Source organism: Saccostrea echinata, unplaced genomic scaffold, assembly GCF_033153115.1.
Source record: "Saccostrea echinata isolate AGI-Se365-2 ecotype Australia unplaced genomic scaffold, CSIRO_AGI_Sech_v1 ptg000005l, whole genome shotgun sequence".
NCBI classification, from domain to species: domain Eukaryota; kingdom Metazoa; phylum Mollusca; class Bivalvia; order Ostreida; family Ostreidae; genus Saccostrea; species Saccostrea echinata.
In genome coordinates, this window is record NW_026889754.1 from 9,576,938 (window position 1) to 9,597,500 (window position 20,563).

General features: G+C 34.3%; 2 protein-coding genes across 2 annotated transcripts in view; both read right to left on the reverse strand.

Annotated features, from left to right (window-relative positions):
• Positions 1–3,303: 3,303 nt before the first annotated feature.
• On the reverse strand, positions 3,304–3,942 carry LOC133180039 (uncharacterized). Its single transcript, XM_061314651.1, has 2 exons — positions 3,687–3,942; positions 3,304–3,602 (listed from the first exon to the last, which is right to left on the reverse strand). The coding sequence occupies exons 1-2, from the start codon at positions 3,940–3,942 to the stop codon at positions 3,304–3,306; spliced, it is 555 nt and encodes a 184-aa protein (XP_061170635.1).
• Positions 3,943–16,803: 12,861 nt separating this feature from the next.
• Positions 16,804–20,563, reverse strand: part of LOC133179630 (uncharacterized) — a 3,880-nt gene continuing 120 nt past the window's right edge. Inside the window, exons 1-6 of the mRNA XM_061314336.1 lie at positions 20,422–20,563; positions 20,050–20,163; positions 19,652–19,840; positions 19,248–19,423; positions 18,555–18,654; positions 16,804–16,993 (exon numbers count right to left, since the gene is read on the reverse strand). The exon at positions 20,422–20,563 is cut by the window's right edge and continues 120 nt beyond it. Coding sequence (XP_061170320.1) covers positions 16,804–16,993; positions 18,555–18,654; positions 19,248–19,423; positions 19,652–19,840; positions 20,050–20,163; positions 20,422–20,555 — 903 coding nt within the window. The 5' untranslated portion in view covers positions 20,556–20,563. The remainder of the gene's footprint in view (positions 16,994–18,554; positions 18,655–19,247; positions 19,424–19,651; positions 19,841–20,049; positions 20,164–20,421) is intronic.

Genomic DNA, 20,563 nt, shown 5'->3' on the forward strand with positions numbered 1-20,563 from the left:
ATCTTGTCTTCCAGCTCTTTGCAGCGATTTTTTTTTTCAATCAATGGCTTGTGATGACATCACGCTAAAAGAAGCGTGTGGCGGAATTTGATGCTGACGACGAGTTCTAAAGGAAAAAAAACGGGGATACTGACATTTATTAAAAATATATAATAGTATTCGTGTAATGTGTAAAATGAAACTTTTTCGATCAGAATGATTTCATTAACAAATTGCTTACTTTAACAAATTTGTTACTTATTTTAGTGTTCTTAAATCGTGCGTTCCTGTTTTATCGATTATGTACCTTTCATACAGTCATGCTCTATATAGAAAAAGTTTCATTAATTGTATAGAACGATTTATGTATTCCCTGTATAACATTGAATTGTACTAGGACCAGTAGGAAAAGTTAAGTATTTAAGAAATCACTAGAACAATCCGAAGTTATAAAGATATTACGTTGATAAATTGTCTTCCTATATTAATGTTTTTTATATATACCATTGTCAGTTTGTTAAATTGTAGAACTGTAACCGTTGTGGGAAAGTAAAGATGTCATTGACATAATTTCAAGACTTTGAAAATGTTCTTATTCACGCCACTGAACTTTTTAACCAAGCAGAAAATCATTCTGACGAGTTTATGAAATTAAAAGAGCAATGCGAAATTATGAAAAATTATGTATTAAGTATAACGGCGAAACGTTGTCTTCATGCATAAGCATTTTTAGGTCACCTGAGTCACTCAGGTGACCTATTGCTATCCGATCTCGTCCGTCGGCGTGCGTCGTGCGGTGTGCGTCGTGTGTTAACATTTGAACATTTTTAGTTTCTTCACTGAAACCACTTAACCAATTTCAACCAAATTTGGCATATAGCATCTATGGATGAAGGGGATCACAAATTGTGAATTTCATGGTCAATCACCCCTTGGGCCTAGGGGGTGGGGCTAAAACCACCAAAAATAATGCAATCTTTAAAAATCTTCTTCTTTACTCCTGGACATCAAGCAGTCAAACTGTTGGCATGATCGTAATGAGCATTGAGCCCTCTATCAAAATTGTGAAATTCATGGCCCCAGGGTCAGGGGTTCTGGTGCTAGGGTGGGGCTATATAGATCATATAGTGAAAGTGCATTATTTCTTTAAAAATCTTCTTCTCTGCTCCTGGGTATTAAATAAAGTAACTAAGTTCATAGTTATGAAGAGCAAGAGTGCCTCTTCCAAAATTGTGAAATTCATGGCCCCAGGGTCAGGGGTTCTGGTGCTAGGGCGGGGCTGTATTGATTATATAGTGAAAATGCATTAATTCTTTGAAAATCCTCTTCTCTGCTCCTGGGTATTAAATAAACTAACTAAGTACATAGTTATGATGAGCAAGAGTGCCTCTTCCAAAATTGTGAAATTCATGGCCCCAGGGTCAGGGGTTCTGGTGTAAGGGCGGGGCTCTATTGATTATATAATGAAAATTCATTAATTCTTTGAAAATCTTCTTCTCTGCTCTTGGGTATTAAATAAAGTAACTTAGTACATAGTTATGATGAGCAAGAGTGCCTCTCCCAAAATTGTGACATTCCTGGCCCCAGGGTCAGGGGTTCTGTTGTTAGGGCGGGGCTTTATTGATTATATAGTGAAAATGCATTAATTCTTTGAAAATCTTCTTCTCTGCTCCTGGGTATTAAATAATGTAACTTAGTACATAGTTATGATGAGCAAGAGTGCCTCTTCCAAAATTGTGAAATTCATGGCCCCAGGGTCAGGGGTTCTGGTGTTAGGGCGGGGTTCTATTGATTATATAGTGAAAATGCATTAATTCTTTGAAAATCTTCTTCATTTGCTCCTGGGTATTAAATAAACTAAGTACATAGTTATGATGAGCATGGCTGCCTCCTCAGAAATTATGAATTTTATGGCCCCTAGGTCAGGGGTTCTGGTGTTAGGGCGGGGCTCTATTGATAATATAGGGAAAAGGCATGAATTTTTTCAAAATCATCTTCTCTGCTCCTGGGTATTTTTCAAACAAAGGAAGTGCATGGTTATGATAAGGAAGAATGCCTCTTCCAAAATTGTGAAATTCATGGCCCCTGGGTCAGGGGTTCTGGTGAGGGGGGGGGGGGGGAGGAGAGCTCTATTGATTATATAGTGAAAATGCCTAATTTCTTTTAAAATATTTTTTCTATTACTGGTTATAAAGTAAAGAAACAAGTGTATAGTTATGATGAGAAAGGGTGCTTCTTCCAGAATTGTGAGTTCGTGGCCAATGGGTCAGATGTTCTGGTGTAAGGATGGGGCTTTATTTAATAATATGGAGAAAATGCATTTCTTTGAAAATCTTCTATGCTTCTGGGAATGTTCAAGGCAAACAGAGTAAAAGTTTTAATATGCAAGGGTATTTTTACCAGAATTTTGAACACCTGGACCATTTAGTCAAGTGTTCTGTTCCTGGCCAGGGCTCTATTAACTTGTATTCTGCTGAGCAAAGTTATTCCCCTTTGCCATTCATCTTTGATAAATTAATCAATGTAAGTAATGTATTTGAAAGATTAATAGAATAAGAGAATTATGCAAGAAAATTTATTGTATAATAAAAAAAAGTACTTTCATAGTTTTAATAACTTGGAAATAATAGATGAATCAAAATGAGACAAAAATAACTTATCTTTTTAAATGTTCTTCAAAGGCCAAGAGAGGCCATTGTGAGAAGTAATAATATGGGGTTAAATAATAGACATTTTGTTAATAGTCTGCATGGTAATAGTGATAAGGGGGGGGGGGCAGAGAGATACTAGACTAATTATTTTGTTGATGCTAATCATACCATTTTTCTTGCTTTTGGGAAACAAAGCTTCATTTATCAGTTTAGGGATCCTCTAAATTGTATTGTACTCAGGTGACCGTTAAGGCCCTTGGGCCTCTTGTTAGGTATACTTTAAATGGTTTTTATGCCATTGTCAATTTGTTGAAAGTAGAATAGTATTTGAATTCTTAAAATGAAAATTAGAAAAAACCATCAGCATTAACCTCCTATGAGAAATTCAACAAGATTTTAGTTTAATAATTTTAATAAGTAAGCAAAGTAACATTTATGGTTCTTAAAAGAAAGAATGATTTTTTTGAAAAATCTCAATCATTTCATTAGTAAAATAAAAGAAAAGCACTTGAAAAAATGAATTGAATTTACATGTTCAGTAAACTAAATATCATTCTTTCTTTATAAATAAGCATAAGTAAATATATACAAATTAACCTATTATAATTATATAATACATTGTCCACGCATTTCAAATAAAAGTAGAATTCAACTAGACATTTTGTTTGTTTCATCATTTGTCAATTTTATAATGTCCATAGGAGAAGCTGTCGACTCCAAATGGAGCTAACCACCATCGTTTATCATCGAAAGGTGACAATGATATTTTATTGATGGATTTTAGATACAAGATATGATTGTCACTACGAATGTTCTGCATCATATGTCTGCATCGTTGTTGTTCAAAAAGACAATTCTTGTAATGGAGATGGTTTAATTCCTTGGCGACAATAGCTTTGGCAATTCCCTTTGCCTTTTTTAAAAATGAATACATTTTAGCTCTCAGTCCCACAAATTCTTTTACGGGATACCCTGTAAACATAATTATGACGAAAGTTTTAGTTCAATCGTTTAAAGTACATAAGAACATTCCACGTGAATCAAATTAATACATACCTCCGGTTTCGTCTTTCATCTTCCCAACTAATTTCTTGTTTGTCTCGCTATAAAGAAAATGGTTCTTTGGGTAGTTGGATGTATCAAATAACTCTTTATTTCGAGCCATGTCTTGAAACAAATCTTCCGTTTGAAACTTGTAAAATAAGGAGTCGGTGTCCGTCATTAGCAACGTTGCCCTGTCACCATACTGTTTCTTGACATATCCATAATGAAATTGATACATGAATAGTTTGGACAGGTCTAAAACAGTCATTCCGGTGTAGATTGGTTTGTTTAGTAGCAACTTAATCTTCTTGTTTTTTACACAACCAAGTGTTTTTTAAAAATAGTGAAATTTTCAAAACTTGGCTTGGCGATCAATTTTTCGTAAACCCTTTTGTGTATTGATCAATTTAAATTCATCCTATTTCGTATATTTTCCATCGTTTTCCTAAAAAAGGGGGAAATAAACATTATAATTACAGAAATGATAAATTATTCAATAATTTGAAACGAAATGGTGTTGCATTTAAAAATTATTTACCCGAACACTATGTTGTTGTAGTCTTTGTACAATTTCACTTCGAAATCGCTCTTAGCTTGTCTTCTTTTGTTGGTGTTGTATTCAATGTAGGGTTTGAGGCATGCATTTTGTTTGAAGCGAATAACTCTATGAATTTGATCTAGTACAAGTCCTTGTTGAAGGAAAAATTGTAGATTGCGATAGTGTAGCACATACTTCTCTTTTTTGAGAAGAGTTGGTATTAAGTTTTTTGAAACAATTCCTTTCGTTTTATTATTTTTTTGAAACTCTTCTCGACAATATAGAGATAAGTCGTCAACACACACTGTTATAGATTCTGGCGCTAATGGTAAGACTGAATGAAGATCATGCAGATTTTCTGGATAGCCTAAAGTGACTTCTAGAATATACCCAATGTCGTTATTTTTTTGTATATTCATAACGTTGAGTTGAGATATTTCATTGTCAGTCAACCAACCAAAGTCTCCAATAGCCAGCGGTTCTAGCATGGCACCCCCGTAAAGATTGTTCATGTTGAAGTAGCCCTAATACCTTTTTGGCTCATTTTCATCAAACGTTTCTGGTATGTATGGATTGTTGTCCTCAGCATGTCGAGTTGTCATCATGGCTACACCTCCTCGTATACACTTTTCAATCATTTGGTATTGATCAATGTCTGTCAGTAGTTCCAATTCTACCTTTGTCATTTTTAAACAGGCACTCCAACACATACCCGCCAATGTAAAGTATTGTGCTAGATCTAGATTAAAGCTCTCTATTGATACTTCTCTAAACCTTTCAAAAACATCAGCTAACAAAATGACATCACATAGTAGGTATAAATCGTGATAGTCACCCATTGTTATCATCCTCATTGCATCCCATACTTGCTGTGCATGTTCGTATTCTTCATCGGATATGTTAGTTTTGCTCAGAGAATTGTAAAACGATGATTTTGGACGCAATTGTTTTGTCATAAATTTTGATGCATCGGTGACAAAAGAGTACGGGTAAACACCTCTTCTTAAAAGCAATTTCTTTTCTTTTTCGGTTTTGAAATGTCTGCTAAAGTATTTAAAATGTGCATCTCCACTTGATTTGAGGTTTTGCACTAAAGTATCTAAGGAAGACGATAGAAATTGGGACGAATCAATATATCGCAAGCTACCTAGGCTAAACGTCACGTATCTCTCGTTTGAATTGGCAATGACACTAAGCTTTTTATTCTTGAATAGACCCAATTTCTGCATGATTAAATGTCCATCGAAGCCTCTCACGTTATGCAGAATAATTGGAATAAATTCCACCTGTTTAAACTGTAAGTTACAGTCTCAATGTGCAATTCCAAACACTTTTCCACTCACGTGATCATGGTTGAATTACTGCCAAAAGCTAAACCGCATATATGACAAGTTGTAGCTTCTTTAAATTGTTTTTCTATTTCATCGCTTATTTCCATGGGTTCTATTCGTTTCAGTAACTTAAGTATTCTTCCTCTTCTTTTAAAACCATATTAAGAAATGTTTCTACTACATTTTCCCCGCGGTATATAACTGGTTTTTTGGTATATCTAATGTCGCTGGATATAACTTGATATGCGAAACTACAAGGTTCGAATTCTGACAAATTGGTAGTATGTGATGAATTGGGATCGAGATCACACGTCTGAATGGGTTTTACGTACGTTTCGAAATCGGCATATATTGTAAATGGAACTTTTAACTGCTTTGCAATTTCGGTGAACTGTAAAACATCATTTTCGCCTGGTACAGGCATCTCAATTTTTTGTTCTCCAAGAGCCATACAAAAGTCAACGTGTTTGTTTAACGAACACATGTAAACAATATGGACAGTAATGTTTTGAGTGGCAAAAATCTCTCCAGACGTTCGATACAAAAATCTGTTTAGATTTTTTATCAAACAGTAGTGAACCTGATCCTTGTTTTTAAATAAAGAAGATCTACGTGTGATATTTTTTTTTCTTTTTTGTAATACGCATTGGGAAAATCTCTCGACCCTCGTATCCAAAAACATTAACTGACACTTGATTCTGGTTTACAAATTTTTCTATCTGCGACACTTTTACTGGATATTGTATTCCTTTCATGTTCAGTCTGTCAGCATATTGAAGATAATTGCTTACTTTTGACGGGTTGTCTTGCAGGGTAAAGTTTTGCCAAAATCGAGTAGAGAAAACATTTCTGATCCCGATTTTTAACGTTAACTAAAGATTTGCTATTTTGCAATTTGTTTGGTGCTGCAATGTAACTACCGCCTTATAGAGGTAAGTAGTGGACAAAGCATACATCAACGTAGAGAACTTGGGATAAAACCAAATCTGAACCCTTCATAATGAATTCTTCTTTGGAAGTGAACATTTTTTGAAAGGCTTCGTTTAAATGGTGTATATTAAAGTCCTCTGCATACAAGTGAGCATAAGTAATGCTCCGAAAATGAGGCTTTGCAGTTTCATGTACGCCTTCTTTCTCACGAGAAAATTCTACTCGAGTCATTAAATACCATTTAATTCCTTTACGGAGTGGGGTTGATGATACAAGTATGTCCTGAACTTTCTCTTTAATATTACTGTAAATCACACGAGCATGTCAAATCTTTCCACATCTTTGGGTATATTTTAATAGAATTGACAGAACCATTCAAAGCACGTACAATTTCATGATTTTCATGATACTAGCAAAAAATCCTCATAAAGAGGCATAGTTTTATAATGTGCAACACAAACTTTCAAATCAAGATATTCATGAAAAATTGAGTTCTTCGTTTCACCAAATATTGGTTCAAAACATTTAATGATTTTTTCAAGACCTTCTCTTCCATAAAAAGCTTGAGAGGTTCTGTCTGACGGCCAAAGTTTGAAGTTAAATACTGTGTTGAAATCCTTCAGTGGACTTTCTCTAAACATGCCAAATCTGGAAATAAATTGTTAATTAAGTTTTTGTGCCAAATTAACTAAACGTATCTATACTTCTACATAGTCATTTATTTCATTACAAGATTTCTATTTTGAACAATAAATGATATTGGAAAAAAAATAGTTTTAAGTGACAGTTATAATTCTTATGTATCTGTAGAAATTAAAATTACCTTTGATCCAAGGACTTAATCACAGCATCTAATATACTTCTTGTGTCACTGTCTATGTAGTCAACAGGATTGCAGGGACCATGAAGTGTAAGACCTCCAAACATTTTCTCCTCTGGGTTATACTTGGATATGAACTCCCTCATGCAGTTACCAGGATGAAATTTCAATCAGGTTAACCTCATGCATACAGTTAATAATGAGTTCAGTGTGGGAAGCTGTTAGAGCATCTCTGATCAAGCAGGTGTTATCTGTATCTCCTGGGAATTAGGCAGAAAGAATTAAAGATCTCTGTTCTCTAACTCTCTTAATTTTAGTTTATAATCTGTCCGAATACATAGTTACTGGATGACCAAGCCTTTTGTTATGCCCCCGGATCGAAAGATCCCGGGGGTATATTGTTTTTGTCCTGTCTGTCTGTTCGTCCGTTTGTCTGTCTGTCTGTTGTCAACTATAACCTTGCCCATAACTTTTGATTGGTTGAAGCTATAGCTTTCATATTTTACATGTGTATTCCTTGTGACAAGACCTTTGGTTACCATCATATTTGACCTTGACCTTAGAGTTTGATCCACTTTTGCAAAATTTTACGAGACTTTAATCTTGGCCATAACTTCTGAACAGTTGGTGCTTGGGGTTTCAAACTTCACCTGTGTAGCCTTCCTTTGGATACCAACAACTTTGACCTTGACCTTGGAGTTTGACCTACTTTTGAAAAACTTTAGCCTTGGCCATAACTTCTGAACAGTTGGTGCTTGGGGTTTCAAACTTCACATGTGTATTCCTTGTGGCAAGACATTCCTCTGGAACTTTTGAATGGTTGGAGCTAGGGCTTTCATACTTCACATATGTAATCCTTGTGACAAGACCTTTTTTTGGATACCAACCACTTTGACCTTTTGACCTTGACCTAGGATTTTGACTTACTTTTGAAAAACTTTAACCTTGACCAAAACTTTTGAATGGTTGATGCTAGGGGTTTCATACTTCACATACACAATCCTTGTGACAAAACCTTCCTTTGGATACCAACCATATTGACCTTGACGTTTTACTTACTTTTAAAAAACTTTAACCTTCGCCATAACTTTTGAACAGTTGCAGCTAGGTTTTTCAAATTTCACAGGTATTTTCCTCGAAACATTTTTTATCTTTTGGCCTGGATTTTGACTTGCATTTGAGAAACTTTAACCTTCGCCATAAGCTGCCATACGGGGGCACAAGTGTTTCACAAACACATCTTGTTTTTAAAAAAGAATTTGATATAAAGTTATAAAGTTTAATTTGATTTTGTATAATTAAATATGATGTTTTTCAACAATCAGTTTACAGAGTGTCATGTCTCACAAAGATGACAGATAGTTGCAATTTATTTTTTCAATGTAATGAGAAAAAAACAATGTAATTAATAGTATTTATGTATTAGGCTGCGCTTTAGTTTCATTCATTAAATAAATATAATGAGCAATTAGATTTTCACTCTAAATGTTTAATCAAATTGTGAACACCTTTTAGATCCATAAAGTATTAGTGCTTTGGCACCTTCTTTGAAAAACTTAACGGAGGGTATTTGTCCCTTTTGGACAGTTCTAGACACATTTTGCTTGTAACAACCAAAAGTATTTATTTCTGAATTTTCAAGGCTTATATGCTTGTACTTTATGGTGAACATTTGCACACATAATGGACGTAGATCCACAAGCACAGGAGGCTCGTGTTACCAGACCTAGCCGCCTAGTGTTATATGTGTCATGTCACCTCACAAGAAATATTTTTACATCATATAGTTAAAGTTATAAATCATTTATATGTATAGTAAGCCAGAATCTGTCTTCAATAAAATTTTTCTTAATGATCTGAAATGATCCCCTTGTAAGCTTTCTGATAGATTGACACATACATCATACCATTTTAGCTTTACTTTATCATATGTGCTCATCTGCTGCAGGTTATAGTGATGCTCTCCTATCAGACAGTGGTCATGCATTGCTGTAAAGGATGTAAACGTGTCTGAACATCCATCTGGGCATCCAATACTGTCGTCTGTTTGCTTTATTGAGCCTTCAACCTTTGAAGGTGGTGTGAAGTCCGCAATAATATTCATTATTATACTTCTAATGATTATTCCCTATATAACATTAGATCTTTAGATCCCTATTCCCTAGAATTCGTTATAAATGGGCAAATTCCCGTGCGTTAGTCAAGTGAGCTAAACCCTGCTTCGAAAGCTAATTCCCGGTTATCGGTAATCCTCTGGATTTTACTTTAACATTGGTATGATACGTGAATGGACTAATCCCCGTGTGTTAGTTCAGTGAGCTAATCCCTGCATTGAAATCACGCTATCTGAATCCTCTAAATTTTACGTTTGTATCGGTATTATAAAACAGTTAAAAGTATATCATTGAGGAAGTCAGCAAGATTACAGTTCCCCTCGACCAGGACTATTTCCCTCGGCTTCGCCTCGGGAAATAGTCCTGGCCTTGGGGAACTGGAATCCTGCCAACTCCCTCATTGAATACTGTCCTACAAATTCAATGTTATATCACAATAATAATAAAATTCAGCTATATTAAAATCTGATCAAAAGGTTGGCATTATCCATTCCTTATTGACGTGTGAACATCGTAGGCATTATCAAATCTTCGAATGTATTTTTAAACAAAGTAGCCAAGTCACTTTTAAAAATGGCTACCGGAAGTGATATACGAGTACTAAACTACGGAAAATGAGGGCGGAACTTTTTTTCCAGATTAGTTTCCACATTACCATTTACCAACTTTTTATTTTATCAAAAGTACCGATAAAATTTGGAATGCGGCTACCTCAAAACGGATGCGTGCTGGCCTCGGAACAGTAATTTCAATTTTTAGGTGACCTTGTCCAGACTTAAAGGTTATACCGGTAATGTACCAATATACTGAGGAACAAAGAATGTAGTTGTAAGAAGTAGATGATGAAAAGTTTATTTTTGCCATGTTAATGTACTGCTTAACATTGGGAGAATAATCCGAGTGAGGATACTTCTGTAAATTAGAGATTTAACGTACATTTCCCTCCTTAACCCACCATTATTCCACATGAAAGTGTGGGAGCAAGGGAATACAGCAATTTAATTCAAAGAAGTTTAGAAATTGTTTTCATGGTTGATGCCAGTGAAGCCTTTCAGGCTTTTAATTGGGGGAGAACTTCCAAGGGAAACTAGAACTGTCCAAAAGGGACAAATACCCCCCGCTGGGTTTTTCAGAGAAGGTACCAAATCACTAACGTTTTCAAGATGTGAGAGGTGTTAACAATTTGCTTAAACATTTAGAGTGAAAATTTAATTACTCATATTTTTTTTAATGAATGAAACTAAGGTGCAGCCTAATAAAACATCAATACTAGTCACATGCTAGTAATTACAGTGTTTTTAATTACATTGAAAAAATAGTTTGCAACTATCTGTCATCTTTGTGAGACATGACACTCTGCAAATTGATTGTTGAAAAAAAAAAATTATCATAATTAATTATACAAAATCAAATTGATCTTAATACCTTTATATCAAACTCATTTTAAAAATAAAAGGCTGGTTCCAGTAACTATGTATTTTGACAGACATAAATTACAATTAAGAGACTTAGACAACAGAGATCTTTATTTCTTTCTACCCAATTTTTTGTAAACAGGGCACGAGCTCTGTTATTGTTAATGTTTACGACTCACCGGGTGTGTTCAATTGTTAAACTCTACACACACCACTGAGCACGGACTTAACAATACTGTGAGTGGGTTTTGCTTTCGAACATTTCTACTCTGAATTTTCTGGGTTATAAATTCAATATTTTTAGCCGGGCTTTGCTGAAAGCAAAGTCCTGGCTGTAGGCATCGTGATCGACTGCCTTACTATAAATAGCACATGTTCAGAAAAGTAATCAAAAAACCTAACAGCGTCAAAGCAGACGCTTCCGATAAACAAAATAGTCACATTGAAAGACGATACTTAAACAAATATTTTTTACATCTCAATCTACGGATTTGTTAATTGATCAATATTTTTGTTTGAGAATTAAATTGAAAGAGGAATTAGATATTTACTTTATTAGGGTAATCGTGATATAACAATTTGTGCACATACGCTTCTGAATGCATATTGTAAGCGAACTATTTTCAATAAGCGCGGGCTTTTCGACAGGTTGCCTATATTTCATATCGTTTTCGTCGATGTTATGTGAGTGGTTATATTCTCTGTTTTGTCTTTCAGCAAATAAATAGATAAGTAAATTGGAGTTTAAAGAATTAATTAATGTGCGTTATGCCTGAATAAGGTCGCCTGACAATTGTACATGGTGTATCTGGTGTATCTAGTCGGCGATAAAAGTACTGTTTGTTTGAAACTTTAAGAATATCTCTAAAAATATGTGCATTTCTTTAACTATGAATTACATAAATTATTAAACCAATATGAATATAATTTTTTTTAAAATTAAATTCTAATTCAAATATATCTAAAGAAAAATCAGCAAACCATATGGTTCAACATTCTTTTTAAAAAAAAAGTTTGGAAATTGACAGACGAACATTTTTTGTAAAAAATTGTTTTCTTAAAAGTTAAAATTAGTGACCTTAAATGTTTAAATTAGTGACATTAAATAAAACAAATGACTTATATATTCTCCTCACTAGCCATATGTTATTGGTAGAATTAAAAAAAAAATGTATGACATTTTTTGTTCGTTTACTGATATTAGAGTATAATTAGTCTGAATTTACGTCCGTGATGCATGTATAAACATGCAGTAAGCTCACTAACAATGTCGTGATATCTGTAATTGTTTTTTAAGATCAGTATAGCATTAAGGTGTCTTGAATGGCAAGAAATTTAATGTAATAATGAATTTTAAAAACATCGGTGGTCATTTATCAGATGTAATTTGGTACGATACCGTGTTAATTCCTGCTGATATTTTCAGGGTTGATCTTGTGAAAACGGCTTAACAGGAGACAATTTATTAATTTTTTCCTTTCAAAATAATTGCAAAAAGATGATTTTATGATTATATTAACGGCATAAAATAACAGCGAACACCGACTACTTGCAGCAAACAAGTGCGACAGTTACGGATACTCGTAATTTTCTGAAAAAAAAAAATGTGTAGGAGGTCAGTCGGGTATAACCGGAAACAAACAAATTTTCTTTAGCCTAATGATGTATGTATGTAAATATTCATGAAGATTAATCTTACAGTTGTAATACTGGTAATGCTGTAATGTTTTCAATATATTACTGCTCAAATAAAAAAGTTAAAATTTGAATGCGTTTAAAGAAAAGGGTTTGAAAATACGGTATTACTTCGATAACCCTGAATGCAATTAAAATAACTTTCTCCTTTCTAATAAATAATTTCGAACAAAAATCCTTATGATGGTTAAGATCTTGTGTTTGTTTGTTTGTATGTTGTTTAACGTCCCTCTCGAGAATTTTTTCACTCATATGGAGACACTACCACTTGCCGGTTGAGAGCTCCAAAGTTTGTCCTATACTCGGCACTTACGGCCATTGAGCAGTGAGGGATCTTTTTCATGCAAGCACCTATTGCGACACGGGACCTCGGTTTATACGGTCTCAACGGAAGGACCGGTCTCCACGTCCCACAGTGGGATTCGAACCCGCGACGTAAGGATTAACTTGTTACTTCGCGACTCTAGAGCAGACGCTCTTACCACTCCACGCGAGCGACTAAGATCTTGTGTAAAGGTGATGTAAATGAAGTTCAAAACTATTTGTTTTCTTTCATAATATGAAATAAACAATGCGATTCCATTTGGTTAATATTTTAATTTAATAGTATTAATTTAAATGACTGGGATAAAGATTTATATTCTGTGAAGCATGGAATATAAATAAATAAAAATGTAAACTTTAAGATAGAAATTTCATGTGAATATGTTTATGTATAATATATAAATTATTTATACCCATTTAACAATCAATTTAGCGTCGAAAATTTTTGTGCTTACAAATTCAGATCAAATTTTTGGTGAAAAGTCAATGGTATGTTTTGAATGTGAAAATTTTGTTCGAGACTTCTCACCTTGGATTCATCTCGCATGTGCTCCCAAAGCGCTTTACAGTATATTGAGCGTGCGCGCGCATTCCAAACAAAAAAAATGGTCTTAAAACACATGCAAGCTCTCAAGGGTGCTGGGAAATAAAAATCGTTTATGTTAATATATAATTAAAAGAAAACAACATATAAAAATGTTCATTAGTCTTTATCTAAGTACAACACATTATAATTTTTCAGAAAAAGTTGGTTAGTTTCCTGTTCAGAATGAAGAGCCATCTATGTACGAGCCATAAAGACCTGAATACATCATGATTTTATCAGGCAATAACCATTATGGCCGAACCTGGAACTAGAACTAGACTCATATTCATGTCATAAAGATTAGATAATTATAATTTTCGTGCAGCTGGTTTCCTAGAGGACCAAAAATAAAGAATATTTCTTTTCTGATTAATACAGGCATGTAGTATCATTATCAGAAAAAAGGAGAATTGTCCAAACCCGAAAATCCTATTGGAGAAGGAGTAGGGGTGGGCTACAACTTACTTTCACATTTCGAATTTCATTAATTCATTACCAAATTACCATACTTTTAATATGCTACAATAAAATGATGGGTACAATCTAATTAAAATTAGACTATCCATTTTGCTTTTAGTAAATCTGTTCGTCGCTCGAGATAAATACCTGGTTTATATTACGAAGAGTGAGTTGAAAGTTCCAATTTAAATTTGATTGCGAAGAGTCAATCAACCTTTCAATGTACATTGTCCATTGTAAAAGTTTATGTTTGAAAAATGGTGACACCCCTAGCTCCTCCGATACTATATATGTGCCTGTATGAATCAGCAAAACCACTCAAAGTGCACTGTTACCATGCATAACCATTGTGAGCTTAATGTTTAGAAAGGTATAAATGTATTTTCATTAAAAATATCACCAAGTCCTATCCTGGGGTCTTAACGTTGGGTTCTGGACCGTAAATTTTAATTATTGGTAGATGGGTTATTGTTAATCATAATCATACAAACTCTACCTGTTAAATATCAATGGTCAGAAAGAAAGATTTTTCAAATATGTACTAATTTAGGATTGGACAATACACTCGAACATATTAAAGCCCGGCTTTCAGTACTTTCAGTACTTTGATTCATTAATACACAACAAAATTGCCACTTTTCTTCAGTATTAAGAATTTTGCCGGGGACCTTCGCTATATACGTGAATTCGCTATATCTGTGTTCGCACTAAACGAGCTCTACTAGAGATTAACAATAGATGTATTAAAATTGTATTTAAAATAAACATTTCACTCTTACTGAGAATGGCTCCATACTTTTAGTAAATAGTCAAGTGGCCACTGGCGTCTTTCCAGGCTGCTCATTGCCTGGAAATTTCCCTGAATGAGATCAAAACTGGTCAGGCAGAGTAATGCGCGGCACATTACCCACAAAACTAAGGATATCGGTAAAAATTTTGGATTTTCTTTTACTGAAAATGGAAACGCATATATAGAGGATATCAATGTTTTGTAGATGAATATGGAAATTATTTCATGAGTGGGACAAAAAAATCCCAATTAGTCTATTTATCTTACATGTCACTTCATTGATCTGAATGGTCGTCCATTGGTTTGTTTGAACTCCATTGATCTGAATGGTTGTCAATGGGTTTCTTTGAACTCCATTGATCTGAATGGTCGTCCATGGGTTTCTTTGAACTCTATTGATCTGAATGGTTGTCCATGGGTTTCTTTGAACTCCCTCGCAGTTCACATTGGAGGGGAGGACAACGAATCTCTGATATCGACAGCCCTCGAAGTCTATTGATGATGGCGATGGTTGTAGTCTGGTAGTTGCCCTCTTCAAACTCCTCAAAGTTCCTACACTGGATTGTCCCTGCGTTAATCTTACATTGTGCATTGGCGTGCGCCAGCAAAACAAGATCTAATACGAGCATCGTCTATCTGATTTCCACAAGTTCCAAAGATAAAAGTCGAAAACATCTGCTCATCCCTTTTATAATAAAAGATAACACGTTCAAATAAGGGGTGGAATGGATTATTGATGGAAAGACAAATTACGATATTATCATTGACTGATTGATTGTCTATTGTTTAACGCCGAGTCGGCAATATTTCAGCCATGTTTCGGCGGATAACTAAGTTTAAATATAAGGTTAATGAGAGGTTTTTGGTTTCTCTGGCGGCCCCCAGTGAGCCTACTCTTTTGTTGGATAGAAAAATATATTATCATTATTATCTTTGATTCTAATTAATTAAATATTGATGACAGCGGTTTTGACATCGGTTTTCATACCACATACATCAAATATAGAACTTGTATCTTAAAAATTGTCCAAAACCTTGAAAGGAATACTTAACACCCCCAATTATTAAAATGGCACTTATCCCTGATCATTGGAAGTGTCTATGTAGGTATAGTGTTGAAGGGTTTAAAAAGTTCATATTGTAGACAAAAAAGTCAGGGTCCACGCAATGATGAAATTAATAGTAGTTTAAATATTTTAATTGAATAGAGGTAAAAGGTATTCTTTCGTAAAATTCAATCCTGTCACCTCTTTCTAAAAGTAGTCACCCTGGCGCTAGCGCCGTCTTTGATGCTAGCCGAAAACTGTCCCTCTTCTAACGGGCCAGCTGTACGTGTCTGGATGTTATGTCATGTGTATATATGTCTGCTTTATAGGTTTGATGGGGTGACCATACAGAGCACATTTTAGGGGAATTAGAACTGAAGATTACAACTAAATGCTCATAATAATTTTAACTTTTATTTATCCATTAATAGTAAATAATGACATTATTTATAATTGAAATTGTTTTGTTTTACTTATTTAATTGGTATCATTATCTGGCTGTCGAGCATTTACGTCGGTCATTCTTCAAACCGTACTATGTCCAAATAAAACCTTATTGATTAATTCAACGTAATAAGGTTTTATTTGGACGATAAACGCATTTAGATAGAATGCTAAGAAGACCCCCCTCCCATTCATGAGTTGTGTGCAAAAAAGTAAATTAAACCTATTTTAACATCCAATAGACTGAGAAGTAAAATAGATTTTAAAATCATATATTTCAAAAACAGTGGTTGTGTGACGTTTATATCATATACCTAACACCAAAGCCATTGAGAGGGCAAATATTAAGATATTTAATTTCTTTTTACACATTATGGCAGCTAGAATAAATTCAAAACACACAAGTTATAAATACTCCAGTTATACTTGTATAAATTGGGTTGGAACAATTTATGCATTTTTATACACTGCTTTACGGTTTAAAAACTGTACACTGTCCCAAGAACAGTATTTATTGGGAAGTATTAAATTCATTCCTTAAATATTAAGGCCCTCTATTGTCTAGTTTTCTCCACTTCATAGTAACATAAAAGTACCTACAATTCTACATCATGTAATAATAAATGTGTATTGCACATTAATGCCCATACTTGACTATCCTGATGTTGTGTATAGTTTTAGGCTCTGTCTTTCTCTTTGCTTGTGTGTTCCATTGACACAATTTTTCTGTAGGAGTCCTGTTCTCTGATAAATCTTTAAGTCCCTTAGCAACAAAGTCATCCAGTGCGAACAACAATGCTGCTATATTGCTGCATGCCTTACCCTTCCTACAATTTATATTTAAAAAATAGCTTGCATTGTCATGTAGCACTTTCAAATGGCGCTTTCTAAAACCAAATTATACATTACCACAGCATGGGCAAAAATTAGTGTAGGTTGGTAGGTACATATTTATTTTTCCCCATCTTCAGAGTACACAATCTCTTAGTATTTCTGTTGCATATGTATACAATTTATAACATACTCATTACTAAACCTGGAAGGTTTCATTCATTTAGAAAATATAATGAGCAATTATATTTTTACTCTAAATGTTTATAGGAAAATTGGGAATATAACCACTTAGATCCATAAAATATTAGTAATTTGGCACCATCTCTAAAAAACCAGCGGGGGTTATTTGTCCCTTTTGGACAGTTCTAGTTTGAATTTGGAATTCTGAAGATTTGAACATTACTAATATGTCCATCCGTAAAAGCTTGTAACCGTTGTCTTGCCTGTAATTTTTATGTCCCCGTAATCGAAGATTCGGGGGCATATCGTTTTCGCCCTGTCCGTCCATCTGTCTGTTTGTCCGCAAAAGTTTTAACCTTGCCCATAACTTTTGATTGGTTGGATCTATGAATTTCGTATTTCACATGTGTATTTCTTTGCAAAAAGACCTTTCTTTGGGTACCATAAAATTTGACCTTGGAGTTTGATCCACTTTTGCAATATTTTTTCAGACTTTAACCTTGGCCATAACTTTTGAATAGTTATTGTCAGGGATTTCAAACTTCACAGGTGCATACCTTGTGAAAAGACCTTTCTTTAGATATCAGCAACTTTGACCTTGACCTTGGAATTTGACCTACTTTTGAGAAAACGTTAATCTTAGCAATAACTTTTAAACCGTTGATGCAAGAGCTTTCATATTTCACATGTGTATACCTTGGGACAAGAGCATTCTTTGGATACCAAAAACCTTGACCTTGGAGTTTGACCTACTTTTGCAAAACTTTAACCTTTGCCATAACTTTTGAACGGTTGGTGCTAGGGCTTTCATACTTCACATATGTAATCGTTGTGACAAGACCTTCCTTTGGATACAAGCAACTTTGACCCTTTCACCTTCGAGTTTGACCTACTTTTGAAAGACTTTAACTTTGGTCATAACTTTTGAACGGTTGGTGCCAGGGCTTTCATATTTCAAATGTGTATTTCTTGTTAGAAGGCCTTTTCTTGGGAACCATTAATTTTGACCAGTCAAACTTGATGTTTGACTTACTAGTAGTAAGGGGGATAACGTGCAGTCAGTATACAGTCAAGATGACGTCATGGGGTTTTCCAGACCCCACCCACATAGGTCATAATTGAGGTCACAATCAAGGGGGCAGTACACAGTCAAGGGGGTAGTACACAGTCAAGGGGGGCAGTACACAGTCATGGGGGTAGTACACAGTCATGGGGGTAGTACACAGTCAAGGGGACAGTACACAGTCATGGGGGTAGTACACAGTCAAGAGGGTAGTAGTTCATAACTTTTCACCCAGTAACAGCTAATTTTATTTTTGGAATATATTAACTACCATACACCTAACAACAGTCAGCAGTTCAGACTAAATTTACCATCTGCAGTCTGTTGGTGATCCAAGAGCTATAGGTATACCTAGAGACAGTGTAAAATGAACACCAATTTTAAGATGATAGATTGGTTCAAACGCAACAGCTGTATCCACAGTAACAGTATAAGGGTATAACTAAATTTAGAATTGCCATCTGTATCCACAGTAACAGTATAAGGGTATAACTAAATTTAGAATTGCCATCTGTATCCACAGTAACAGTATAAGGGTATAACTAAATTTAGAATTGCCATCTGTATCCACAGTAACAGTATAAGGGTATAACTAAATTTAGATTTACCAACCGTAACTAAGAATCCTTCTCAATAGGGTCACACCCTATACAAAGTATAAAAAGTCCAAAATCTGTTAGTATTTGTACAGTCACTTCTTTCGTCAGAAGAACAACCATTCAACAACCTTATGTAGTAAGTAAATTGTAGATATTGGTAGTTGTAAGCTTTTTTTCTTACAGATTTAATAAAACAACACCATATTTATGATTTATTATGTATTATACATCTTCATCTTATACAACAAAATATAAAAGTGTTAATTCTCAGTAAAAAATTTTGTATGTTATGATATGTAAATTGAACACACGTGGATATTTTGAACACAGTCTCTAATAATCTACCCATAAGTAAAACTGATACACAGGTCCTTGGAAAACAATTTACAAGGTCATAAATGTTACTCTTTTCTGGTGCGACTTCTGCAACTGATTCTCCAAATAATTCATGATAATTTTTATTTGTGCAACATCCTTGGTAACTCTTTCCAAATATCATCTGCTCTTCACAGTTCTGGACAGATTTTAACGGCTCCCTCATCCGTTTTTCTAATTGTTGATGTTTCTCTGGATTTCTTCGCCTACAATTAACATGAATAAAAACGTTATTTACTAAGTTTACTTTTTAAATTACATAGATGGTTTCGGGGGGAATTACTTTTCCTATGTATTAACTTTACAATAGTGTAAATACAATGGTAATCAAGGTAATAGTTAAGTAATTAGAAAAATGAAAAAATTAAAAAAAAAAAGATATAAACTTGGTGTTTACTTAAACAAAAGAAGAAAAAAAGGTATTAATTTATTACCGTAAAGTGGTCAAAACGGAGTCCTCTACATCGCGAAATGATAAAGGCTCCTCATCAATCACCAATCCAGAATTCAGTGTTGGTGGGTAGTTTGAGTCGTCGGCAGGGGAATAACCATTTGGACTTTCAACTGCTGGTGCGAAGCTGCCATGAAAGTTTAATTCACTTTCAGGGGTGGGGGTTAAGGGTCTAAATAAGAGAAAATATAACATTTAAGTGCCATTCTGCTTACGTTAAACAACTTTAAGAGTAGAAGCAGTAATTTTCCTTTTTTTTTGTATTGAAAGCAGTTTTTTAAATGAAAGACTATATACGCATTATTAAAAAAACATTTGAAAAATACCCCGTATTTTACAATTACAGTTACATATGTTCGTGTTTAAATCAATTATTTTAACCTTTGAAATGGTACGCTCAAAGACGAATTTTCAGACTCATTTACTACAGGTGTTGTTGCTCCTATGAGTTGCAATGTGGAGTGGTAACTTGGAGAGGGAGGGGATGGAATGTTACTTTAATAAAGAGAGAAAAAAATGTATAAAATAAAATACGTATAACATTTATTTATTAAAGAAAATGCACTAGTCTTTAACTAAAACAAATAGGTTTCATCTTGTGGGGAACGAGATAGAATGATTTGAACATATTTTATTGTAATATAATTACAAAAGGGGTTGAGAGGGAAATGTCATCTAAGGAGTTAAAAAAGTAAATGTCGTTAAAAATTTATAACGTAATTTGAGGATAATGTTTTGAAAAGTTGCACTTACGGAGGTGGAAAGGCAGTCTTTTCCAACTCCTCCCCCATTTTGACCCACAATTCCTCAAACTCCGCAAAGGAGTCTGCTGATTTTGTTGCGTCACTGTGATAAAAAATGTATAATTCAACTCTACGAGCAAACATTTGTTTTT

Coding starts and splice junctions, on each gene's coding strand:
- LOC133180039 (XM_061314651.1), bottom strand. CDS start 3,942: ATGACTGTTTTAGACCTGTCCAAACTATTCATGTATCAATTTCATTAT. Junction 3,603..3,686: donor GATGAAAGACGAAACCGGAG/GTATGTATTAAT, acceptor TTATGTTTACAG/GGTATCCCGTAAAAGAATTT.